We start from the raw sequence: 27,818 nt of genomic DNA on the forward strand, positions 1-27,818 counted from the left end.
CTCACCACCACCCTTGACAAAATGGTAATGGAAAACCAATAGAAATTAAGCTGATTAACTTCCCATTTGCCTTACTTATACATTTAATGATGCTACAATGCTATGTACTTCCCAAAGCACATTAACCGGAATGTCTTCCTACACACTTTGCAAGCAATACCATTCACCTTGGGATGTTCAAAGATGGTTGTGGACCACCAGCCTCTGTCTACATGCCTGTTACAACTTTCTTGCTACTACCAGATGGTTACAGATTCTCCAAGCATCCCTGTCCAGTGATTGGCCCTTATACACTGAATTCTGCGTGTACAATTCTGCGTGTACTTGTCCAGGCTCCAGCATTCTTAGCCAGAGGGTCTGACTGGATTTTTTTCCCTTTCTCCTTTTTGAATGACTAGGCAATGTTTGTAAACCAAAATGCAAACCACAGCTATAGAAACAAGGGTTTAAAAACAGTCTCATTATGTATCTGCCATACCCAGTTCCTTGATGAGCATCTTGGCAGGCCAAAGTTCTCTGTAGCTGTGCACACATCCACTTTTCCCCCTCAAACAGCCCCATGACAAATGCTTCTGCCTTGATTAACCCTGAAAAACTACTTTTATCCAGCATTTTCTCTTTTCGTGTCATTAGTACAGCTGAGGCTGTCTTCACTATTAGCAGGGTCCTTTTTCAGTCAGCCATGTTCCTTCAGCTGATAAATCATGCAGCGACTGCTGTTACAGCCATTACATCTGGTCCTACCCCTCTGATGTGCTTAGCTGTCTGCTCTTAGGAAGAGCTAAACCATTAATACCTACAAATACACACTCACTTTGCTCCTTTCACCCCAAACATAGTTCTCTCTGAACTGTTCTTGGGGTACATTAGGGCTGAGCTAAGAACTAAAAATCCTTAAAAACATTTTCAACCTCAGAAAGAGCCACTGCTGGAAATTCTACATTAAGCTTAGAAAGCATTATCCCTGTACTGAAAATATATGAACTATATATAAGCTGTGATGATGTATTTGCAGTGATTATTTACCTGAACCTTTCTTAAAAGCCAGAATTGTCCTTTTGGTCTCTATCCCTTTTTTGTAGTAATAACCTGTTTGAGAGAAAAAGACAAAACCCAAAGAAGTACAGCAGCTTTTCACAGGGACATGTAGCACCCCTGTATCTTTGTTTAGGTGTGTGCTTGTGTGACAGAAAACCTTCTCATCGAGGAGTAAGGCATTTTGAAGCTGTTGGCAAATACTTTTTGCCTGCTATTACTCCTGAAATGGCACCTTCTGGTTCTGGGTTGGAAGTTAGGAAGTCGTACTATTTAGGAAAGCAGAAAAAGATTGAGACTGAAAGATGAAATCTTTGAGAGGGGAATGATTTTTTCAGATCCTTCAGTAAATCCAGAAATGTAAGAAGAGTGAAGAGGAAGGCTGAGATAATCTTCCCAGAAAAAGGCTAGTAGAAACTTTACAGAGGTTTGGGATTTTTAGGTAGCAGACACTGGAAGGCAGATATTCTTTCATAAAGATAAAAAAGCAATTATTGGAAGATCTTCATACATACTCACCTCAAAGATTTTGCCTGCTTTAAGAAACTTCTAGCTTTTGCCACTTCTTGTGTAAGTTTTTTTAAATCATCTCCTTCAAAATAAGGGAAAACTGGATCCTGAAAACAAAATTAAAATAATCTTTAACTTGGACCTATTTATTATTTTCAGTTTCTACTGATGTAATTAACTGAGCCTAAGCTCTAAATCTCCCTACTCCCATCCGCTTGCAATGTCTTGGTGTTACAAGGGGAGAGCATTTTACAATTACATAAATGAAATACAGGATGGTAAAGATAAGAAGGCATAGTAAAAGCTAAAGTTAGCTTGAAATCCAGTGCCCAGGTACAAGATTGTTTTTGCTTCTCTTTCAAAAACCCACATTGCACTCTGTGATTCTTTCATGCATTTGGTCACCTGGCCAAGCCAGCTGCAGAGAAGCACAGCCAGATACTGAGTCTTCCTCTCACTTTCACTGTGAAGTTTCTTAGGAGTCTTGTACTGGTTTTTCTCATGATTTTTCATTTTTACATGTAGTTTGATGACTGATCAAGAACTAAACTGAAATGCAACAGAACCAAACCAAACCAATCTACTTGACATACGTCTTCATCATCAAGCCCCTCTGTCAACACTCTGTGTGCTGCTAATTGTCCATCCACATCTCCTAAACAGCAGTGATAGCGCCCTCCTGTTTGGGAAGCAAGCTTCTTCAGAAATTCAGCAGCTTCTCTGTTAACAAGAAAGTAGTAAGTTCTTTATGCAGATTATTTCTCCAAAAGCAACCACACCAGAAAAAGAATGTTTAAGAATTCCTCAAAAAATATAGCAAAGTGCTTGGAGGACATGATTATAATCTTCTGTATCATTTATGTCAATTGCTAATCAAAAATACACACAGCTTAGCTGTTGTAACCTCCAAAGACAGGCTCCTTTTGGGCAAGAGGTTCAGTGTGGTAACAGAGCCAAAAAAAAGAAACTAAACTAAAAAAATAATAATCCAGAAGCCAGAGTGGCAGGTAAAGGGCAGTAATATTTTACACAGGGGAAGAAATCTAAAAGCTGGGGTACTCCATAAAAGGAAAGAATGTTCTGTGCACACCCCATGGTTTATTCTTTTCCCTAAACCTCTATTACTTGCCACTGTCCAATAGGAGCCGTTAGGATAACTGGTACAGTTATTACTGTATTTTTATTAGTGTGCTGACACTTCTACTGCCATTTAAACATCACTTGAGAGTCCTGTCTCCCAAGCACTGGTACTGCAAAGTCACAACCAGTCACACAGCCGTTAATTTCATGTACACAGCAAGGACTGATTCCATTCTGGACACTAAAATCTCCACAACTGACATGGAGATTTCTTTGAAAGGGAACAGCAGACTGTGTTTCACAGTCAGACATCTTTCTCCCTTAATAGCAGATTTCCTTAGCAGTTACTGGCTGTGGACCAATTCACCAAATGATATGAAATAGAGGGTTGCTCTGCTTGTGGTTTGTACTATGAGAGGGTCAGACATACCTCACAGCAGCTGGATAACCCCACAGAATTATCCAGAAGGTATTAACCTCATGCCAGCCACTGGGACAGTTCTGATACCGCAGCCTTCTGACAACAAACCAATCAGCAGTTTAAAGCTTTTGTTGTTGTTGCAAAGTATCACATACCTGTCTGTGCAGCTGAAAGAAATGGTGTGGATTTTAGTGTCTTGTTTCCTTCTCACTCTTGCAATTTCTTTCAAAACCAGACTGCAACTGGTGTCTGGTTTTCCATCAGTCAATACATACAGGGCCTCTATACCTTGGAAATTGAGAGCTTTCTGAAAAGCAGAAAAAAAGCTTCGTAGTCAGTACAGTTATCTCAAAAGTTATACATCAGAAAGAAAATGCTATTCTGGTGACTTAAGATAGCTTTATATTTATCACATCATTAACCAAGCTAGTTTTGTCTTTTCCTTTCCACTAAGCATGAAAGAGATCAAACCTATACATTTGAAAAATGAACCAGTAGTCAAGGCAGTATGTTCATCAGCAGGGCATCACCACCAACTGACCCACTGAAACCTAACTGGCTTTGAAGAACTGCTGACAGAAGATTTTTATATCGCATTTTCTGAGAGTTAGTCACTTAATATCTGAAAATCAGGCTCACTAGGACTTGGCCTTTTTATATTATAAAAACTTGCTACGGTAATTGACTTGATGGACATTTTCATAATGAATTCCATAAAATTTGTAAGGGTGTCTGGAAGAAGAATCATTCCTTTAAGGGAACATTTATTTTTTGATTAAAATTTTAAAACTCATGAAATTGCAAGTTCTTTGTTTTAAATCATTATTACTAGTTCATTTCTACACTAAGAATTTTTATACAAGCACCTGTTGTTGAAATTAAAGAATTGTGCTCAATTCCCATGTGATTCCAACAAACACTCCTGCTTCAAAACCCCTGTTTGCTCACAGCAAATACAGCCACAGTTGACATCATTCTGAGCAACTAGCTACTTTCTCTCTCCATTATTTTTGGAACACAAATTTTAATGCAACTATTGATGTGTTTTATCACAAGACACAATGACTCCTCCAAAATATGATACATGACTTACCTGTAAAGCCATAAGGATGCACGTACTTCCATGAGCACAGAATCGGGACACCCACTGCACAGCCTCATGACAAGTTTCATCAGTTGCCTCCACAAGACACTCCTTCCAACTCTCTGTATCTTCTGCAAATCTCAGCAGGTTAAACCTGAGGAGAAAGAGGGCCCACAACATTTAACCCCAAGCAGCACTATCAGTCACTTCAGACAGGCTAGTTTTGAAATAAATTCTTATAAAAACAAACAGAAAACCCCACAAAGAAAATGAACAAACAAAACAAAACCAAGCACCTAGTATTGGATTGTTGCCTTCAGCTTTACAAGAGTCACAAAGCAAATCTCACTCTGCACGAACAGGCAACCTGTGGGAATGCTGAGCCCAAAAGGATAAACAGCATTAGCTTACTGCAAGGGAGTCTCAAATCTCAGAGTGCTCAGAATTAAAAGCTGGCTAAAAAGAACAGAGAAAGCAGTACACATCTCGTGCATTTTATGCACTAACATGTACCAGCACCAGATTATTTTTAATTATTAGTAACTTTATTACATGATGAGAAGTAGTACAGATTTCAGTCTTTACCAGTAGTTTATCATACCTGACTTCATTTTTTCTCAGCTGTTCCCAGATAAGGTGGGTAAGTTCTTTCGTGACCTGTGGCAAATATGGGTCCATGGAACCAGATGTATCAATCAAAACACAGACATTTGCTTCTAAAATGGTACCAAACAACCTCCGGCTTCCTGGACCAGAACATTAACACTAATTAGGTGCCATTACATCGGCTCATTTTACTGAACATACAAATTTTATTGAGCATACTGTGAAATCTTTGGTCTTTAGGGGTTATTCTGGGCACATTTCTATGGAATAAATTCTAATCTGTGTATAAACTAGGTAGTTCAGAAGTTAATGATAGGAAAGTCTTCTGCCATTTCAAATCTAGCACAATCAAGCTAGATTGTGCTAATTAATCATTAGCCAACTGTAGCAACCTGCAGTAAACATTTGCAGCTCCTACTTTACAATCCAACAAAAAATTGAACTGTTTCCCAAAAAGGATCTTCCTGAGCAAGAGGGATCAAAATACTTTTCACCAGCAGCGGTGCAGAACTTCTAAATACAGCACAGTGAAGTTAATTTTGCTGTATATGTCATTGTATTACAGTCTGTTGAGAGAAAGCTGCTGACACCAGGAACCTTGTTTTCTGTAACAGAACATACAAAAAGGAAAGACATCGCAGCCCTAATTATTTCACAGCCAGCTGGATGCTGAATTCTCTTATATTTTTGTTGTCAGAAAAATACCTTAAAAAACTTTCTTGAAATTAAATGTCTTTCATATTTTAGGTCCAGAATTATGTTCAGCATTACTCTATTAGGAAGAGTAGACAGGAAGATTTTATGCATGTTTAAGCTGTGCTTTGTAGAACAACAGACACACACCAATACCTGACAGAAGCCACTGTATTCTTTTTATATAGCGCTGCAACACCTTCTCCAGCTGTTCAATGTACATTTCCAGTTCTTTAGATTGAAACTGCAGATGTTTCACAACCCCCTGGAAAAATCCGGTTTGTACAAGGGTAACTTACTTCAGGAGATCTGAACTCAGCTGCTATACATGCAATGTCTGCATTACAAATCAGGGAGATTAGGTTTTCTGTCCTGACCTCTATGAAATAGGGTTAGGAAAAGTTTTGTGACTCTGTTGCTACTAAATAATTGGTTACCCCAAATTAGGAAGTCTAGGTCTTATCTCAGCCAGTTGTGTTGGGCAACAAAATTATATCATTTGCCTGGACAGGTGCATCTGTTACATTGCTTCTGACAGTTTCAGTGATCTAATAGAGCAATGATATCTGGGCTTTAACCCTTTGTGCTTCTCTTCAGTCATTACACAAAGCAAACCAACATTTTTCCAGTTTCACACATAGATGAATTTTAAAAGCTTCACTTTAAATTATTTTTCAACTTTATGAGCAGAGGAGATGCTATATATCCTGAAGAGCCTGTGCAGTTTGCACTGCAGACATACTAAATATCTTTTGTGGAGAACAGATGAGCTTCTCTAGCTTTCTGACAGAAAGGTGATTCAGAAAGACCAGGGGATAGTGGAAGGAACATCACAGAAACATAGACCAACACACCTTGCCTTAAACAAACACAGCCTTTCAATCATGTAGGTATGTGACAACTGGAAGAGCTTACATTGATCTCTACGCTTGGGAAGATAGCACAGTATTTTGCTGATACTTTCTTGTGCAGAGACTCCACGGTTCTCTTCTGATGAGTACAGCCTGGGCCAAATAGCAGTCTGGACAACTCCAGGTTTAGCTTTTTAATACTGTACTTGGTCAGCCACTTTTAAGACAAACAAACAGACCAACTGGTTGTTAGTAAGTATCAGAACAGTTTAAGCAATAGTGCTTTGTACAGATTCACAGTTATCATGGCCACATTAATTCACAGAGATTAAAATATCAATTTATTAGTAAGGAGCAAAATACCTCTTTGCTTGAACAGATTTCCTCTTTTTTTGGCAATGTAACTGAGGGAACAGACCTTCTTATGCATGTTATCTTTGGGTAATTTCGATATACTGTACCTAGTTAAGAAAATTAACAGAGTAATACTAGTAGTCCTGGGTTTACATCACAGTCCTTCTGAATCGCATATGACTGTTGGTTAAAAATACCCCAAACCCAAACCACAATTAGCATTTCATACACAACTCCACATTTGAGAAAAAATGCCAACAGTTTTATAACAAAAAAACTGGTAATAAAACGCTTTGCCCATCGTATCCTGGTACCACATACCCACATTTCTTCCTTTATCAGTATAAAACATTGACACAGAAAACTCTGGCTGCTTCCTTGGTTTGTGCTTCCTTTTATTCTCAGTCTGAGCCCATTCTTTTAGTGGTTGTGCTACAGATAAAATGAAAAAGGAAAAAAGATGCTGACTTCCTGCAGCTAGATAAAACTCACATGCAACCCTGTTCTTCAGTTAATAATGTCCTACTGCCACAATTATAAATACTAAATTTCCTTAAATACCGGTTAAGAAAAATCCAGAATTATTATAGAACTATTTATGCTACTTTCATAGAAATGGAACCAAAACCTTTAGAGATTTATAAGTGATCAATGTCACAGGACATAATTTGAAAAGACTGAAGAAATGTATTTGTTAGAAAAAAACAATTAACATCATACAAAGTACCTCACATGCAAATATGAATCCAGATTTGTAAACATCGCTACACATCAACAATCAAATTCTAATAAATCAGTAGATTTCAAGACTCAAATTAAATAAAAAAAAAAATTAATTTGCAGATGTTAGCAAAGATGTCAAGAAAAAACGCAGGATAATTACAAAAATAGGGGAGACTGGAAACAACCTTTAAGAGACCAACAGTGACTGGAATCAATTCAAGAGATGCTTCATATACCAGGAGCCATTACAAGAGTCAGCACCAGGCAACCTTTGTGTTGTAATTTTCCTTCATTAATGGATCATAAATAAATGAAGTGAAAGAGCATATTAAGACAATGGGATCCAACTGTATTAGCAGAAAAAGGCGTACTGCACTAATAATGTAATAAAGCTCTGAGTTGTTGAACCTCTGGAAAAGAAAAAAACCAAGAGTATGGCTTGAAAACCAAGAGAAGCAAGGTTCTCATTATGATTTCAAAACAACTGCAATGTTTCCTATCAGTCTGATTCAAAATCGAAATTGCAAGTGTTTCTAAAACCATTACACTTCTAATTTAATGCTGTCTTTCAGGCAAAATCCAAAGAAAATGCAGACAAAAAGCACCTAATCCATACAGACCTGGTGGAATCTCTGCTTTGGCACTTGTAGGACGCCATGCCAGTACTCTTACAGAAGCATTTCTCTCTGCACCATGGTTCTCTTTGATACACTATAAGCATATATCATTAAAAAAAATTAAAAAGCATTCCAGTAGGATCATAACTTTATTATTCAAAACAAACCATCCTCCATTATTCTCTAATTCCTGTTTTACTCTCACTCTTCAGACAAGTGAGGAGATTGCCATGAGGACTTGTTAATTTGCAATTTCTTCCCTGGTTAAGTAACTAATTGTTGTATTTTAATTATCTTGCCAATTTTGTCATCTGCCATAAGACTAAAGGCTTACATCTACTGGCAGTTTGGAACATTTACTTGATGGAGAATGTAGTTCTATCACAAAATCCCCAGAGACTCAGTGGGCAACTCCAAGGAAATAAGCACAAGCAGGCAGGAAATAAATCCTGAATCCTATTTCTTGTTTTATGCTGTCTCTCTGTGTGGCCACAGACATGCTACTGAGCTGCAGCCATCACATCTGTAAATGAGCACGATACCTTAAAATCCAGTACTCACTAGAAGGCCTTAGAAAATAGACGTAACTTGGCAAAGCAGTTCCCTGCTTTGCTTTGGCTTTCAATAAAAACTAAATTTTTAAGGTCAGAGAAGGGATTATTTAGATTCTTTTAGACACTATAATGTGGTTCTATTACAATTAAATGCTTAGCAGGAGTTAGGAAGATGTACTTGTTTATGTATGCCAATTAAAATGCCACTCAAAGCACATCACAGTGCTATTCTATGTCCTTTGAGTTTCCAGCCTGAGCACTTCTCTCACAAAGAGCAGCATCTGACTGTTGGGTAGGATCTCTAATTAACACACAGAGATCTTAAAAACAGGAGCAATTCAAACCATTCTAGCCAGACTCAGAGCTGTGGGCTTAGGAAAGGGTAACTTCTGTGGCTGCCTTTTCTTGTTCTTCTTAAGGACGTTTGAGTCTCCTTCTGGTACCAGTGGATTAACAGGCTGATTTACTGAACGTTGCTTCAAGGATTCCACTAGCAATGCACACTGAAATGAAAGTTCATATTGTTTATTAATTCATATGCATGGAATATAAGTAAATGACCTTTCAAAGACAGGCAGTCTGTATTATTACTTCAGTAATAAATAAAATTCACACCAAGTTTATTAATGTGGCAACACTTAACACCTGTAACTGAACAGAAACCCTGTTGTGCTGTGCTTGCTCCAACAGACAGGAGGGAAATCCTCCCTGCTCTGTGCAAACATTCCAAAGGAAAAGGCAACAGTACTAATGCCAAGACCAGAACAAACTGGAAGACAATGAACCAAGTACACGCAACTATTAAATAACAACAAAATATTTTAAGATCTCACCAAATATCCACCGACTCTTCTTTCTGAAAATACTTCTGTGACTCAGACTTGAATGCAACGAGATGCTCAGACCTCTCAACACATATACCTTTCTAATTACGCTTTTGTAAGGGCAACAACCATACTGCCCAGCTAGCTACACCACCTCAGCCACTTCCTCAGATACCTTTGCAGTCATGTGTGTGTGATATGGAGAGATATGGTCTCATTCTACACCCTTAGTCCACTTCAGAAAATGATTGGTTTAGAATTAACAAATGTATTGTGTCAATGACAACCCCTCTGTCCACTGCCACTTACAGGTACATGCTATTTTGTAATTTTTTTTACAATATATTTTACTTTTTATTTATTTATTTATCTATTATTAGAATAAACAATTAATTCTAGTTGAAAAGAATTCATCATATTATTAGCAATAAAAAGGTGTTCAATTGTACACTTGTATTTCAAAAGGGATGACAGCCACTCTAACACCAATCATTGTTGTAAAACTGCTTTCCAGTCCGGATTAACTCTACAGTGAGTATTCCACATTCCACAACATTCCTGCCCACCTTACAAGCAGTTTCATTTTGTCCAACCTTCTGCATTGCCAGCTAAACAAACACTTGATTTTTTTTCTGAAGAAAAACACAACTTAAGAAGATACACATAATTCGTACCTTCTGGGAGTAGTTGTTTGCTTTTTCCATTTCAGACACGATAGCAGTGATATCATCACTTTCAAATATACCTGATAATGAAACACATGCTAATCAGAATGAGTTTTTCCAGTGTTCAAAATACATCTATTTTTATGGTGCTCAACTGTTAGTAAAGCATGCCAAACATCAATGTAAAGAATCAAAAAGCCTTTCTTTCCTGTATGCCCGGCGGTCTGGATGTACTTCTATTAACTATATTTTAAGTGTACATCTTCAAAATATCCAGCAGAAAACAGCGAATTCAAGTAGGGAAAAAATAAATCTAATTCCTGCATAAAGACTACATTACAATATTCTTCAACAAAATTGAAAGCCTTAATCAAACTAGGACCTCTAGTATAGCATTATGGCATCCTAAAATGTAAACGACTTGATTTGGGAGAAAAACAAGGACTAATAAATATTATTTAACTAGTGAAAAGATGTGCTGACTTTCCTTTTCGCATACCTGCTTCTCCAAACCAATGGAACCTCCCATTGGCTGCCTGTACTATTTCTTTAAAAGCAGTGGCAGTTTCTGTTGGGTTAGCGTAGCGGGCTGGAGTAACACCATTGGATCCAACATCCTCCGTTACACTGAACAGACAGACGTGAAGCTGCAAATCAAAACCTCTGCAAACCTCAGCCACATAACCACGGACAGCATGCTGTGGAACAGAGAGGGGAAACGAGACAAAAATCAAATCAGAAGAAATCATTAGTTACCCTCTACCACAGATGAGCTTCGATCTGCTCCACTGGTCTCTAAACTGCTGTACAAACACCCCCAAGCTGAGCGATTCAGTACAGGAACACACCCTGAGTAACTCCTCAGATCATGTGTATATACAGAACCTGGCACTATTACTAGTGACAGTGGCAACAGCACTACTGCAGCCAAGGAATGAGATGGGGTGGCAATGGGAATCAAAGACACAGGTCATGGCCTTCGAGGTAGCCATGCACTCAAGCAAACAATTAGGGATGGAACTATCCATCTGGCTTTTTATATGCATCCTTCATTGCCTTGTCATTCATACAGGCTTTTAAGGATTTCCTAGGTTTGCCCAGAATTTCGAGAAGTTTGGTAACAAAAGCAAGAAGCACACTACCATACACATACTCCATCTGGATTACCATACATTCAGAAGTTCCAGGCTGTGCATGTGTCTTAACAGCCACAGAGCACATATACTATGAACACATAGACAAACAATAGATATATGTTACTTTTACTAAAACCAGGACTTTTCTAGGATTCATGCATTATTAATAATTGCTACCTCCAACACATGCCAAGCAATTGCAGAAATGAAAGTTTGAGATCCTGATAGCTGGGCTTGCTCAGATTTGTAAGGAAGCATTCTGCCAACAAGCTATAGGGGAAAAGAATGAAGAAAAAAGGAAAAGAAAAAAAAAAAAAGAAAAAGGAAGTTGAGATTAATTCTGACAGAAACTTATGGAAGAGTTGCAAAACCTGTGGTGACACTTACTGTCTCCTGATCAGGTATTCCAGTAGTCAGCAGGTAAAGTCCTTGTGATTTGTGTCTATCTCTGTCTTTGAAGTCTACTTCCACGGCCCTCCTGAGTGCAGTCATGAAATTTCTACTCCCTTTGCACTCCAAGCTCAACACCCACCTAAAAAACGATGTTTACAGTTGAAAGAATGAAGCAACAAAAGCTTTTGTTTCTGCCTAAAGCAACAAAGAGAACTAGGAACCTAAAACAACACTGCACCGGAATCTAAAACCTTTTACAATGCCAGGGAGCAAAGCCAGATTAAATGACTCGAACTGTTTGTTCAGTTTCTGTACTGCCATCATGGCAAACTACTTTTTAAGTAAGATTCAGAGCATAGAGACAAAAGAATTCTCTCTTAATTTTATGTGGAAAAACTGTAACATAGTAGAACTTACAGGAATAAAAATTAAACCACAGAGGTGTAATGAAACAATTGAACACGAGACTCCACCAACAGAAACCCCAGATTTGTTTCCCATGTAGGTGAGAAAGAACCATAGTTCAGCTTTCACATCCCACTTGAATTTGAAGCAGTTTTCAATTATTCATGTAACCTGTGCATTTCTGACACAGACATTTCTGTATCTGTGTACATATATATTCTGTACACATATAAAATAAAGTCATTGAGACACTTTGCTGTTTTCACAACAAACCACAATAAACAATCAGCACAGAACAGTTCAAGGCGATCTGCTTTTGTAATATGCTAAACTTCTCAACTTTCTTAATTGTTCACAATGCTGTTAAAGTCTGTTTCTCTGTTCTATCTGTTCATGGCACCTATGATTACTGAACTTGGACATATGGGAAAGTTATTTGGTCCTACCTCCAAGCATCTTGTAGGTTTTCTGTTTGGGAAGGAACCAGTTCCAGCTGCCAAGGTACAACATCACTCCCAAATCTTTCATGGAAAGATAAGAGAAAGTTATTCTCAGATTATGCTTTAGAACAAACAGAAAGATAGAACAAATTAACTGAAAATGAAGAAATTTATTTGGGGTATTACAGATGAAAAGTTGCCTGATGCTATTTTCTATTTCAAACCATTTCCCAATTCACACTCGTCCATCACATGGTGCCTGTCAGATTTAAGGTAGTGGACCAGATAACATTTTTCTTTCCTGAATGAGATCCCAAGTGAGCTAATAAAAGCTCAGCACAAAGATTGCCACAAAAAAGCCCCAACCCATAGACACTGCCCAGATCTCTTGTGAGGTTAAGGACTCTGTTTGGAACTACATGTGCTGCTGTCTCTTGCTTTTACCCGCCAGTCAGAACTCTGCCCAGCTACCCTTCAGTGCAGTGACACACATTTCAGACTAGCAGTCTTGACTACAGAGCTGTAATACCATTACATATTAAAAAACTATTCGGGTTACTGTAAAATTTAAAGGGTGTTCTCAGTTATGGTACCTGAGACACCAAAATCTTCTCCCAGTAAGTTTCTGACATGTAAATTAATGCTGTTATGAACAATATATCAGGGTGAGAAATTTTTACAGGTATGAGACAGTTCCAGTGAGTCTGACCCAAAAGAGTAATTTTTAATCATGAAATTAAATACTAATCTGGTCTCCATACATCAGATCCATACACTTAACCAATAACAACAAATCAGTGCTATACTTGCAATTACTTCATCAGAAAACAAATACAATAAAAAAAATATCTAAACTATGTCCATCAATAAGTACAATGTCTCAGCACACTTCCATTGCAGTGTGCTACAGTTACTTTTAGAGAATGTTCAGTAGCTGCTTACGCTATAATATTGAAGGAATCCTTGTCCGACATTTGTTCCTCAAGTAACAGTCGCAGAGCATGTTGGATATGGCTGATGTACATACGGCTCGTCACTGAGATATCAACAAGTATAACCACCCTACATGAGGAATGTTAGTCATAAAAAAAGAAAAAAGATCTTACTTAATTACATATTCTTATCTTCATTGTACTCTCAACTTGCCAGGGAAGGTCTACTCTAGCTAGATATTAAAATGCATAAACACTGAATCTATATCTTAAAAAAATCTGCAAAACTTAAGGTAGGATTTAAAAAAAAATAGTAACAACACTGGAAAATTTTATGTTTCCTAAGATATGCATTCATCAGGGTACTGGCACATTCAGTGCCATAATGGCTGTTGAACCCTGATCAGGCCCTCCTCCTCGTCCGAGCATCAAAACATGCCTGGAACACATGAATGTAATCCAACAAAAAGAGTTGCTGGGTAGTTCATTGTCTATTCCCCAGCCATCATTCCAGGAACACAGGTAGTATTACTCCAAAGGTAACTGGTAAGTTTTTCCCCAGTAGGTCAGTGACAGACTGGCTGCTCAGGTACAGACTGACTGACGTTATTGGCACATTACCTGTTTTGAGAAGAAGTGTGAATATGACCTTCTTCAGCACTGTCTGTTTTATGTGTGATTCAAGACATAACACTCCCCAAAGGCTTACTTGCCAGGTAACTCAAATTTAGATGTCTCAACCCATCTCATGGAAACTGAAGTTTTGTGTTGATCACTGAATTCATTAAATTCACTGGATCATTAAACCACTATCTGTTTCTAAAAATGGATTGTGTACACCAGTCATATGTGCAACCGTTGCCTCTATGTGTGAGTACTTTCTGTCCTTGGTGCTTACACACAGCTCAAAGGCTGGCCAACTAGATCTATCATGAATACACCAAAAAAGTTCTACCACAGTACAATACCTCCTTTCACAAACAGTTCCCCATATTCTTCTGCTAGCACCAGACAGCCAGTCAATTTGTTTCTCATAGATTCTTACCATTTCAGCCAGCAGTTTCTATGAATAAAATACAGAAAATTTATGTTAAAACATAAAAAGATCAACTAAGTCTTTCACTGCCAAATGCTTAAATGTGAAGTAACATGCCAGCAGAGTAATAAAAAAAAATAATGGTTTTCATTCAATTTGACAGAAGCATTTCATTCTTAGTAAGGATAAGAGAACATCGCCCAGGAGAAAAAGTTATAATGGTAAAAAGCAACACAGGCTATAAAGGCTTAAACTCTCCTTTTAATTTTCCCCTTCCTAGCGTGTTCCAAAATAGCTGTCAGGCAAATTAAAAAACTGGGCAATCTGTATCTGAACTCCTCCAGCTTTCTGAACCTACAGAGTTTGCTCCTTCCTCACTACTGTAAGAGTCTGGGGTCCCAAGTCTGACCAGATCACTGACAGCCGCCTGCTCGTGAACCCCTGCAGCACTTACTCCACATTAATTGTCCCATCAAATAATTTGATGGCAATCTAGCCCTGACAAGGCAACATCACACTAGGCAGCTCACCTGGTAGTTGTATAATACTGGCAGGTCAACGTGGATGTTTTTCACAGTTCCATCGTACCATTCAAACTGCACCATTGCTTTCTAGAAGGGCAAATAAAACAGTTCTGTGTTTACAGAAGCCTGTGTAAGCTGCACTACCATGGCATTCCTCCCAAATCACTCTTAAGAATGCTGTAAGTATTTTAAACCCTGTAGAATTTCACTAACTTATAATGTGCTGATTTTGAGTAGAAAAATGACAAAATAGAAAGAAAAGGGAAAAAAAGGAGGTCCCCATCACTTACCTCATGTAGAGTTGAGGATACTGTTTTTTTAAGAATAGGTACAAATTCTTCCACAGGAGAGAAAGCATTGGGAGCTAAAACTTGATAAAGATTTAACTTTTTAGCTATAAAAAAGGAACAAAGAAGTTAAATAAAATACATATTCTGTCTTAAATTCATGTTTCATACCTGTTAAGCTTTTCTTTCTGTGCTACCTTTCAATCCATTTGTCTTTAACCAGTCTGCTGAGGTTTCGGCAAGGATGCCTGGTGTTTGAATAACTAACGGTGCTTCATGCTTTGGAGGCTTTGGTAAGCAGCTGGAAGGTGCTGTATTTGCAAACTCTGTGAAAACCTAAAACAGATTTTAAGAAAAACTCTTGCAAATTTTAGCATGATTTTTTTGTACCCTCAATCCTAAATATACGGCAGGGAATGTTAGTTTTACTTATATTCACCAAAGTGCTGGGATTTCAACAAGTAAAACACTTTGAAAGTAACTGTTATTGGTCCTCCTAAAAAAGGGGCTCGAGGGACAATGTTCCATTAACTTCACTGTGCTTGTCACAAAGCAAAAGCCCATGGGGAAACTAAAACATAATGGCTATACATACAGACATGAAAGCAGCCAATCATTTCTCTAAGTATAGTAAGGTGGAAAAGAATTTTCATTACACACAGATCAAATCTTGACTGCTCCATTTGCTGCCTGCACTGTTTTGGCCTTAATTTGCTCTTACAATGGATGGCCAATACATAATATTCCAAGTTCACTTATCAAATTACCTGATTAATGATATAATTTTTTTTCATACCAAGACTAAAAAACTTCTGCCTCTGATAATTCAAAGTACACTTAAAAAGAAAGAGGTACATACATCTGCTATTCTACTAACAAGTGAGCCACCAATTCTTCTTTGAAAAGTCTGTTTGATGCTCTTGAGGAGGTCCTTAGCCTTCTGGGATTCCTGAAGTAGCAGCTGAAAATCACTGCTATCAAAATTCTGCATATATAGAAACAAAGTGGGAAAAATAAGTTAACTACTATTCAAACACCAAACACACAGAGCTTTCTTCTTTTGATGTGCATGCATTTATACAAGCCTGCCTGGCACAGCAGAACTGAGTGTAAATGTATCTAATGCACTGTGTCTGTTATTCATCATTTTATAAACAAGGTAGTTTATTGTTTTGGATGAGTCTACAAGAAGCTACTGCTTTCATCCCATTCATCACCTTTAAGTCAGTGAACAAACATCTGCAAAATTTATTGTGCTTTTAGGAAAGCATTTTCAGTTCCAGAAAAAATTAACCACAGATTTATTGACCACATCCTCAGCGCTTCTCTGACAGAGGCTTTCAGCACCAGGTCTTGCTATGAACTTCTACTCAGATGATAATCAGAAAACCTTCTCAAAATGAAGAATCACCAAAAAGAGAGAAAAAGGCTTTGCCTCTCTAGCTGTCACCCACCTCTCCCTTTGAAGAGTAGAAATGATAACGGCCTCCTACAGCTTCCACAAGGTTCTTCAGAACTGCCTACATATATAAACAGGAAGAAAAAGAATTACTTTGATTCAGTAGTCCCCTACCATGATAACATGGGTTGTTGGTATTCAATTCTCCATTAGCAACAGAGAAAGAATCTTTGAGGTACATGTGGTGAGAAAGCCAAAGTAATTATGTCTCCATTGTTTTCTTACCAGTCTTATTTTAGTATGGCTGAAAAGCAAACTCAGTACAGAAATCTATGCAACAGTTCCTTCACCCTGTGTTGAAGTGCAATCACGTCTCTTCCTTGGAGCGCAGGCTGGTGTTAGTCAGAGAAAAGGCACATCAGGGAAGTCTACAAGTACAAACTTTAGGCTACCCTTCCCCTGCCCACAATTACTCCTAACCTCTGCTGCTTTTTTTTCCACATTTGCCATCTCCTTCTCTCCTACCACCCATATCCTTTTCCTCATGACTACAATATCCTTACCACATCTAAGTTTCTCTACAAGTAAGGATTTCAACCGTGTCCTCCCCGCCACTTAAGTCACTACATGCCTTAGGGAAAAGCTTAAACAAGCAACCAACACCTAAGACCAAGTTTCTATGCAGAAGCTAACCAAAAGTAACTGTATGTCCTTCTGTCCTCTTCCTTCGGGCAGTCACTGTTAACATCCAAACCACTGCTCATGATTTGAGCAAGGCTGCTAGATCTTGCACTGATGCAATTCCATACAAAAATAGTCCTATCCCAGGGACTGCCACACTCACCTGATCTCACTCTCAAGTCCCTGCCTTTCTTCTATGATCCCTCTCCCTACGGACTGTCCTTACTGCAATATTGCCTACCTGAAGTCCTCTGCTTTTCTGCTTTCACCTGTAAAAGAGGCTCTCAGCAACTAAGTCTTCTTTGTAAACGCACAGGATGATGATGTGGAATTGCTTCCCCCCCAGCTGCTCAGCCTGTCAGCACCACTTTGTTGCCACTTCTGGCTTTCGTATGAACCAAGATAAACACTCCAAACAATTTTTTTCATGTGTGCAAACCTTCTCTAAAGAAAATCCAACTCTAGATCGAGAACTCCTCAAGCAGCACTTTAGCTCTCCCACAAGTTTATGACAGAAGACTTTGCAGCCGAATAGGAAGCAAACACCAGAACACTTAAAGAAATATTAACACAATTACTTACAAGAGAAGCAGGATTGCTGCAGTTATAGGTAACAGCATGAGTCTGCAGCACTCTTCCCAGCATACACTGCTGAGCATAGTCAGACAGTATTTCCAAAGGCTGATCAGGGCTGATATAAATAAAGAAACAAGGGGAAAAAAACAAACAATGGCAGTAATCAAATGAGGAAAAAAGGCCATGGTGAAGAAGACAGTAAGGAAAACTCAGTGGGGAAGAAATAAATCATAGGACTATAATCCAGTCCTTGAGCATAACGACCTCATCTCTCTCCCTCTTTCAACAATAACTGAGGCATCGCTACTGGGGTTTGGTTCTGGCCTGAAAACCTGAGTAATAATAAAAGCACTATCATTCTATTCCAGTTCCTAACAGCTTGTGGATGACATGTTCTGAATTATTCCCTGAAGCTAAAAATCAGGAATTGTGGGATCTTCCCTGTGACAAACTGTGATAGAAAAATTTTCAATTCAGATCTTCAACTCTACATAAGGACACCCATTGTCTTCCAAAGGCACCAGACAAAGGAAAACTGCTTTGTGTTCAGAACTCAGTGACACACAGACCTTTCATAATTTATCCAACCTCAGCCTGGCTTCTTATTTCATCAGGCATTTTACGTTTTCCACCAGCACCAAGATGACAGCAAGACAACTATCTTCGAATGCTTAATGCTATTTTACAGCAAAATCTAGTTCATCATCTAATCTTCTCTGAGGTGTGGGCCCTCTCAGTGACATCCTTAATAATGCTGAAGGATTTGTATCTATGTAACATTAGAGCTAGCAGTCTCAACAGATTCTGCAAAGGAAAACATATCTTCCTGTCAGAAAAGAGATTTATAAGTAGTAAAAAACAGAATAAATAAAGGAGTTCGGTGTCATGAACTAAAACCACATAACCCCTGGATCTTTTAGTTTTCCATTTATTTTTGTACCAATTCTGCATCCAGGTTAAAACCAGTCTCTAGGATGGAGAACAAATTTACCAGCTTCCTATAATAAGGACCAGAGAATCCAGTTCTTTCATCGCAAGGATAAGTTTTAAAGCTTTCAGCAAATTGCAGCCTTGACCAGGCTCCAATTCCTGTATCCACTGTCTTGCTTCATGTAGCCTGCAGGGAGGGGCAGAAAAAGAATATGTACACTTAATGTGCAGGTGCTAAATAAGATAGACAATAAAGATTACTACAAACCACCAGAGCTGCTAAGGTATTTTATGCATGAACAACCCGTGTGATATTATTGACTGAGCTTAAAATTCATTGCTTTTTTTCCCCATCTTACAAATCACTGCAGGCACAAGATGAGAACCACTATTTATTTTCTAGAAGAGATTGCTCTAATTAAACAGAAACCTTCTTTGAAATACCTTTATTTTTCATAGAAGCAGGCTTACTTACATGTGAACATCAATGTTTTTTGGACTCTCCCAGAGAGGTGAAATTTCTGTACTGAAGGAGAGGCAGTACAATTGCCTCTTGTAACATAGTTGTTCATCTATTAAGCCCTAATAAATGGGAAAAAAATCGTTAATGCATTTCTGTCCACGTTGTAGTGTTATTAGGAAAAAAGGCAAAATAGTAATTTCCTAAAAAATAGTTGATAACAGTATTTTCATCTACCACAGAGAGAAGCTTCCAAAAAAAATTATGCAGATTGAAGTATCTGGTAAGGAGTACACAGACAAAACCTGCAGTAATGTAGGCAATCTGCTAACGAGGCAGGGAGTATTTGTTGCACTGGTATCAGTTTTCCTCTTCAGTTGATGAGCACAGGAATCAACATCATGATCTACAATTCACCCCCAGTGCAATCACCAAAAACGTTCAATGTATTTTTAGTGGTGGGGCTGAACAACCAGCTTCAGGTATTAAGGCTAAGCAAGCCAGACTACCTGGAAATTGAGTTTTCTTTGAGGAGTTTGAAACAAAATACACAAATGGAAACTGTAGATAGGATAAATGCATTTTAAATAAGTTCTGAATGCAGGGAAGTTTCAAAGTTACATAGTAAAGCAGCTACATTGTATCTTCCCCGCCCCCTACTTAAAAAGTGTTATCAAATTAAAGAGTGCACTAAAGGATGTTAATTGCTTCCTGAAGTGCCAAAATAAACTCACCAAGGTTCTGTCTGAAATTGAGAAACTTGCCTTGTTGTGACAAAACAAAACTCTGTTTCCTATAAATGTACAAGTTGGTTCCAGCACTTATAGCTGTTTCTGTTAGTCAAGTATATTTCATAGAGGGAATGCTGGTACATGAACTGAGAAAGATTAAATATCAGCAAGGAAAGCATTATCTTTACAGCACACACTGCAGTTTGTTTGGATCTAGAGAGTAACAAAGACTATACCTTCAAAGCTATCTAAACCATACTTCTCTACAACAGAAACTGTACATAATGGATTTAAGCAGATTTTTCTCTACTTAGATCTTGGCTCATTGTTATAGGAAAGCTGGATTAGTATGTTATAATTGCCAAAGTCTGCTATATTATTACTTGCCAAAAGGTCCTTCTGAAATTCCAGTAGTTTAGGTCCATAACTCACGTGAGACACATCAACCACAAGTCCAACTTTCGTTCCTTTAATAAGGCCAAACACCTTAAAAGAGAAATGTCACTGTAAATACTAAGTTTATCTAAGGTTTAATAGTGTTACTGTTTGCTCTGTACAACACCATTTTAAAAATCAAATATTAGGTATTTATTTTCACTTTAAGCTCTTTAACATAGAAATGACACAGTAACAAATCCAAGGAGGAGGAAAATAAAAAGAAAGAGGCTTACTGGCTCCCAGTTTCTCCTTATCAGTGTCTCCTATTCCTTCCTTCCCAAGACAGCCTATTTATAATTTGAGAAGACAAATATAACTGTGTCTACAGCATCTCCTTCAGGTTAAATCAAGCAGCTTTGTGGAAGCTAGATTATGGAACGCTGCTTCTGCCTCTATCCTCTTTGAAAGGGTGTTATGTCCCTTTTCCCATTCCTGAGCATTAGCCCTGGTAGGCGCAATAAGTGATTATCCCAGAGTGGAAGAGAGGGTTGACTACAAGACAGCTCCACTCTAGTCAGAGGTGAAGCTTTATGGAAGCGTAAGCTTTATGGAAGCCACTTTTCACTAGTGTTCAATATTTAATGTATCTTTTAATGCTGTACACAATTCCATTCTAAAAATAAACTGCAAAGTTAAAGTTACCTTTCTGCTGTCCTGCAACAGCCACTGAACTCGCTGCTGGTAAAGATCAATCGCTCTGACAAAAGGCATAGCACACATTTAGCTAAGGCATTTTCTCACAACGTGTATCAGTGTAACATTCAACCATTTGCTTCCATCACATCCTTTTTCTCACAGATGCAAAATCTGTGAGAAACAGTGTTTATAAATACTGGGTTTAGTCTTCTCATACAATTGTTGGCTGCAGGGCTAACCATTTAAATACTTCTTCCTCTAGAGCTATTTGCCTGATTAGATATGTAGCTGTCTAAAAAACTGCATCACTGAAATGTTTTCCTATCAGTTGCTGGCTTTTTGTGTTCAGATACACCAGGTGTACAGGGGAACAACTGCTCAGGCAAAACTGGGCTCAATTCATCACATCAGGAGATGTATTTCATACAAACTACACTATTGCTTGAGACACTCATGAAATAAAACCTTGGGACCGAAAGGCATCACGCTCACTGAAGTGTTTAACTGTGGAACTACTTTAAACAACTGCATTTCAAAACAAGTGTAACCTGAGGTAAAACAAAGTCCTTGCTGTCCACTACAACTGTTTTACTCCAACTTATTTTTAATACCATGTCTTGGGATTTTTTAATAACTACTTACATGATTTGGTGAACGGAAAGTTTAACTCCACTTTGTAAAGGGGGAAAACAGTTTTGCTTTTCCAAAACACTTCTTTTTCAAACCAGACTTGCAGACAGTTGGTTTAGATGGCACAAAGCCTGAGTGCTGAGGGTGGACTGTCTGAAAATTCTGTATCTTCATGACCAACACTGTGAGGTTTGTTGAAATAGGGGCACTCCTAGGAACAGTCTAACAAGGCTTGTCAAGCCCAGCAAACACACTATGATTACTCTACAGCTTATTGAATCTATTAATTGTTTTTTTCCTTAATTCCATTTTCCTTTATTTTATACATTTAAAATTCCCTTAGAAAACATTTAACTTCCACATGTCATGATTAGATCCATGGCCTGAAACTAATCCAAGTTACAGTAAACGTAACCCACAAATACACAGCATTACCTGTGAAAACCCAACCATCCACCAGCTGCCTTTTCAAAATGAACTAACTGCTTCAGTTCAAAACCTGGTTGACAGGAATCTTCATTAAAAAAGAGTTTTATGTATTGACATATAATTATTACTTACATAAATCTCAGTAGGAAGGATTTAATGGCGAGATACTCTGAAGCTCCCAGAATTAACAAAGATTTAAGGCAGTACCTGTAGTCATGGGGGCTGGGGATACAGAATCAGCTACACATCAAACCATAAACAGGATGGACACTTACTCAGAAAGTCTGGACTCAAAGTTGGTAACTGTTGCTTCTGTAAATTCTATCTCTTCAATACCACTTCTTGAATTCCTGGAACACTAGGTATAGTTAACATCAGAGCTGTGCACAAATTAGGACCAATTAAAAAAAGAGGGAAGCATCGCACTTACAAAATACTGCCTTCATTTATCAGATGCTCTAATGTTAATTGCAAGGATTCTAAACTGTAGTTTCTTAGCCATTCTTCTGTGCTTTGCACCTCTTTAGATTGTATTTTCTTCACTTGTAGTCTCTATAGATTAAATAAGAAACAGTTAAATGCAGTACAAGAAATGAAATGTGCTGTTCAAATGTGACATAAATTTAAGCCCTAAGGATGCCTGCTGGCAGGCAGTGCCATATCCAAGGACAGCAGAATTTTAGGTACTGGCACACTCTTTTGGATGTGGCATGCAAAGGAAAAGAAGGTTTCAGGATACCCTCAGATTGTGAGCTAAAGGAAGGGGAAGGAGAGCTGAGTTTAGCGGAGACAAGAAGACAAGAAATAGAAGAGTTTAGTAGAAGAAAGAAAAGGAATACTCCAGTGATTTGCCAGAGGGGAAAAGAAAATTGACCATCTCCATAACCTGCCTCACAGAGGTTGAACAGATACACATTGTCTCCTGCTTTTCTAAAAAAAGATGCAGTATCAACAGTTGATCTACCTTTATTGTTTTGCCCCGTTTGTTCACAGGCAGACTCATTTCTGCAGAGGAACTAGATGTAGTTTCATGACTTTAGTGATTTTATATATCAAATTGCCTGTGTGCATATGTGAATATATGGAAAGAAATATATCAAGTGCTTATTCCCCACCCTGTACTTATAGTAGGCATGTGTTACTTTTCTAGATGCTCCATTTAGGCAGAAAACTCGCCTACCAAGAGATCTTGTGTCTTCTTGATGTGTGTTACCAGCAATCCACTATCTGGTCCTGGATGAGACATAGTAAAATCCCGACATGGTGGCTGATCACCCTGTAGACTGGATTTTGCTGTCACCCTACAAGACAATGAACCTTGTGGGATGACTTTATTACCCATTGTATAGTCTTCAGAAGTTGTTTCTGCAGAAACTGGTTTATATTTTGGCATCTGTCTACACATATCATTTGATATAGGACAAATCCTTTGGAGGGACATAGCACATAGTTTATACAAGCTACAGGTATTTTTATCTACTCTTTCTATCCCCACAAGATTTTGTAACAGTATCCTTACCCAACTTTTTCCAAGAACTGATCATTGTCCAACAACTGAGCCATTTTCCTGATGCGTGTGTGCATTATGTGAACAGCCCTTGCTTTGTTAAAAAAAGCAGCAAACAACACAAAACAACAAAAAGGACAAAGTGTTAGAGTAAAATGCTTAAAAACTCAGGAACATGTGCAATTAAAAAAGGTATTAATATTGTCAGCAAGCTATATGATAATTACATTGTGCACAAGACAACAGGAAATGAAAGCACAGCTGCAAAGAGATGTTACAATTACCCGTCTACAGAAAACATTGAGGAACTATTCTGCAAGAGCCGTTCGTTAAGGGATTTTACACAGTTAATTATACACATTCACTGCTGCCAGGAGACTGGCCACACATCTCAGCCAGAAAAGAACCATAGCCGAAGCAAAACCCAGAGCTCTGAGGGCTGTGAGGCGCGGCAGGGAGCAGGCAGCGGGGGATAGCCGGGCTCCCAGACGCGGGGAGGGAGCTGCCCCTCGGGTTTAGGCAGTAAAATCAGAGCAAACCCGATCATAAACTCCCGCTTTCCAGCTCGCAGAGCTGCTCAGCCTCAGCCGCTCCCAGCACCGTGCCCTTCCCCTCACCAGCGAGTGTCTGAGCAGCCCTCCCCCGGCGCTCTCCCGTCCCCCAGCCTCTCCTCGCCTCACGTCCCAGGGGAAAGGCCCCTCAGCTCCCCCGACCCCGCGCACTCCCGCCCCCAGGCTCACCTCCCAGGGAAAAGACTCCCCGATTCCCCACACCCCTCAGCTCCCTCAGCATCGCCAGGCTGAGGCACCTCCCAACACTCACCCGCCGTCTGCCGGCGGCGCGGAGAGTCCCGGGGCATCCCGGGCACCGTCGTGTTTCGGCGTTGCCGGTGGAGACAGGGCGTCCCCGGCGGCCGCACACGGGAGGAGCCGCCGCCGCCGCTTCCCGCCTCCCGCGCAAGACGCCACCTGCCCGCGAGGGGAGGGGCCGGTTCCAGTCAGCGCAGCCGGGGCCAGTCGCTTTAGTAGACAATTTATTTTGATAAACTTGCTCAATAACAAAAATACAAGTGAAGAAAATTATGTTCATTTTATACAGTTTGTATTAACATTTGTTCAGGAAATCATTAATTGAAAAATGCTTTAACCAATTAGAAAACAATCCTCAGTCAAGGCTGGAGCCCGGCGCGCAGAGGGTCAGGCCCGGAGCGGTGAGCGACGCGACGCCCGGGCAGGACAACCCGCTTGCAGACACCATTTCCTTCATTATTTTCATCCTTCACAAAGGCTTTAAAGGACAGCTTTCATATTATCGTGTGTGCGCGTGTGTGTGTTTGTGTGTTGGGGCAAACTGTACTCTAAAGTCGTGTTCTGAAGTGGTTAAACAACGGCTCCGAAACACGGATGTGGCAGGAGGGCCCTAGTCTGGCAGCTTTCCTTCAGCCAGAGGACGGAGCTCAGATGGTGTGGCATGCTACTGGCGTCTTCGGGAAGCTGGCATCACTCACCAGCAAGATTAAGGAGGGAAAATGCTGTTAAATGGTTATACTGGAAGCACACCCTCCCAGGTCTGAGGCAAACAGCTTCCAGAATTACTTCAGCTGAGCTCAACAATAAGGTTTATAGAGACTAATTAACTAGCTTTCCTCCTGAAGGTATTTCACTTTTCCCACCTTACATTTGTTAGCCAAATACATGACAAAGTGTGCACAAATCACATCATGATGGGACTTCCAAGCTTTGGGGGAATTTTTAAGCAAAAGTGTTAAGTAAGAATCTCTAGTGATGTATGAAGTGAGCTGTCCTTCAAAAAGTTAAAAATAATGGCTGGCAAAATCAGAAAAGTTTATGTAAACACTCAACACAAATATGGGATTACCTTTGGAGAAGATTCATATGGAAACATTTGCTTTTTGTGAACTGAAAATGTCTATGGATGTATAGGCATGTTCAATACGAACTTCCTGTAGTTTTAAACAAACCTTGTGCAAATAAAACCTATAAATAGTCTTCAGCAGATTTTACAGTGATGCTCTTAGGTATGAAAAGAATGCACACAACTTTAAAACAAAAGAAACAGACATAAGTTTGACCAATGATTGCACCATAAAACAGTGTTTTATATACAGTTTACAAGATATGATTTTCTGCTATAAATTAATACTGTACTATATAGTACTTAGTGACCTTATTAAAAGCAACTGTTGGCAGATGTCTCTTCAATTACTGGGTGGGGTTTTTTTAAATGCAGATGGCTGCATCTATTTCTGGACTTAAAATACTCAAATATTTAATCAAACAATCTACTCATTAAACCTCCCCTATCATTTAATAATTCCTAGCAATAGCACTGGGTAGGTCAGATAAATTTCCAGCCAGCCAGCCACAGGCTGGATATGCTCCAAGATAAGTGTTTATATTTTTTTAATTAAATGATCCATTTAATCTAAGCCTAAATCCACTGTATACATGATATTACTATAACTGAAATAAATAAGCTGGGAGGGGGGGAGAAATCTTAGCAGCTGAGAAACCCCCCGCCCTGTGTTCCAGTTACAAAAAAATCTCCTAGAGCTATTTAGAAGAATGACATTTTTTAAAAAAAGAAGAGCTGCTTCCCCCCAGTGTAATTTATGATCTAAGTTTTAGTGAATACTTCAGCTTAGGCTACAGCAGTGATAACATCTAAACTTTAGATACACATCCAGCAGTTGAACCTGGCATTTTATCTCTACCAACATCACTAGGGAACTTGGACTACCCATGCAGATGAAGGCTTAAATTAGAAACCATAATAAAGCCATTGCTTCCAAGTAGGTGCCTGGCTGTATTTACAGCTTAGTATACTTTAAAAAAAAAATCAGTGCTCTGTAAACACTCCCTTCTACTTGTGAGCTGACTGGAAATAAAAGTCACTTATTGACCATTCCGGTGACAAGTTTGTTTAAAAATGTCAAAGAAAAAATGGATAAATCAGCAAATAACCTTTTAGTATTAAAATACCTTGGCAAAGGGAGAGGGAAGAGGTGGAGGAAGAGGACAGGGACCCACTAGGGTCTGAATGGCACACAGTTAAAAGAATTGTGCAAACTGTCTTATTTTCAAACACTTCAGCTTATCTGGTAAGTGATTACTTTGGAAACCACTGATTATTTTTTAACAACCACCTCATTTCTCTAACACTTTAGAAAAATATCGGTTTAGTAATGCAGTTCTACAGATCTCAGTGGAACAGCATTTTAAACATCCCTTTTTCTTGTTTTCATTGTGAATCTCAGGTGAACCACATTTTAACTGGAAAATAAATACTGATAGTGCAGGTAGCTCTCCTGGAACATTAACCCAAATTTTTCTTTTTGCAAGGTTAAACTGAGTGGTGAGTTCTGACACGTTTATCTTTGTGCTGAAAAATAAAACTCCCTTTAGCAAGGAATACTCCAAATTTGGGTGGCCCTTAAATCCACATTTAAAATAACAACTTTAGTAAACAAGGCATACATTATTTAAACAATTATATTGCTCAATTGTTTTGTAAAGATGAGTTAATACTTAAACTGAAGTTCATCCATCTTTGCAGTGGAATAGTGTTTGCAGTACTTAGAACATTGCATTTTCACATGTGCTAGAGAAATGCTTATCTACAGTAAAATGCTGTGCTTGAACATGTATGAATGCAACAACACAGTAGAAAAAGAGACTTTCTGTACAACAGTTGCTAATAATTTAAATAGTGTCAGTTTCCCAAAATTAGGATTTTAAGGTATGACATGATCTCACCTTCTACCCTCATATACAAATAAATTACCATAAAAAGAATTTTAGCTTAACTTAAAATTGCACCTAGAAAGGCATGGGATCGTTTGTACCTATTACAAAAACTGTTAAAATCAAGGGCTGCTACAAAGAATGAGGTAAACTGAAGACTCTCAGCTATGTGGCCTTCAGTGAAATGGCTTTTTTCTATTGAGTTCTAGTTTTGCACACCACAGTGTTTTGCTAGCAAAGCGTTCTGAGCTCTTTTCCAGGAACCATTTGTGTGTATATACATATATATACATATGTGTATATACACACGCACACACATACACACACACTGTATACTGCATCAGCAAAATATATATATATTTATATATATATTTATATAAATATAAGGAAGAAATCCCCCTCTAAAATGTTCCTTAGTGTTTTTCTAGAGCTTATGGGGGAGGAGGGGATGTATGTCTTCTTGCCGT

The 27,818-nt window shown here is 38.7% G+C and overlaps 1 protein-coding gene across 1 annotated transcript; it reads right to left on the reverse strand.

Annotated features, from left to right (window-relative positions):
• Positions 1-1,550: 1,550 nt before the first annotated feature.
• Positions 1,551-23,664, reverse strand: VWA3A (von Willebrand factor A domain containing 3A; the record flags this gene model as incomplete). Its single annotated transcript, XM_084270868.1, has 31 exons — positions 1,551-1,652; positions 2,139-2,265; positions 3,202-3,353; positions 4,140-4,284; positions 4,732-4,876; positions 5,586-5,694; positions 6,345-6,497; positions 6,644-6,741; positions 6,956-7,066; positions 7,978-8,068; positions 8,873-9,031; positions 10,027-10,097; positions 10,517-10,715; positions 11,541-11,685; positions 12,398-12,472; positions 13,334-13,453; positions 14,292-14,386; positions 14,890-14,970; positions 15,174-15,277; positions 15,368-15,506; positions 16,030-16,155; positions 16,625-16,690; positions 17,833-17,941; positions 18,818-18,943; positions 19,232-19,338; positions 20,335-20,433; positions 21,028-21,082; positions 22,356-22,430; positions 22,511-22,632; positions 23,261-23,381; positions 23,600-23,664. 31 exons carry the CDS (start codon positions 23,662-23,664, stop codon positions 1,551-1,553), a joined length of 3,492 nt encoding a protein of 1,163 aa, XP_084126994.1.
• Between the last annotated feature and the right edge of the window lie 4,154 nt (positions 23,665-27,818).

This window comes from Gallinula chloropus (assembly GCF_964237585.1).
Source record: "Gallinula chloropus genome assembly, chromosome: 15".
Lineage (NCBI taxonomy): Eukaryota > Metazoa > Chordata > Aves > Gruiformes > Rallidae > Gallinula > Gallinula chloropus.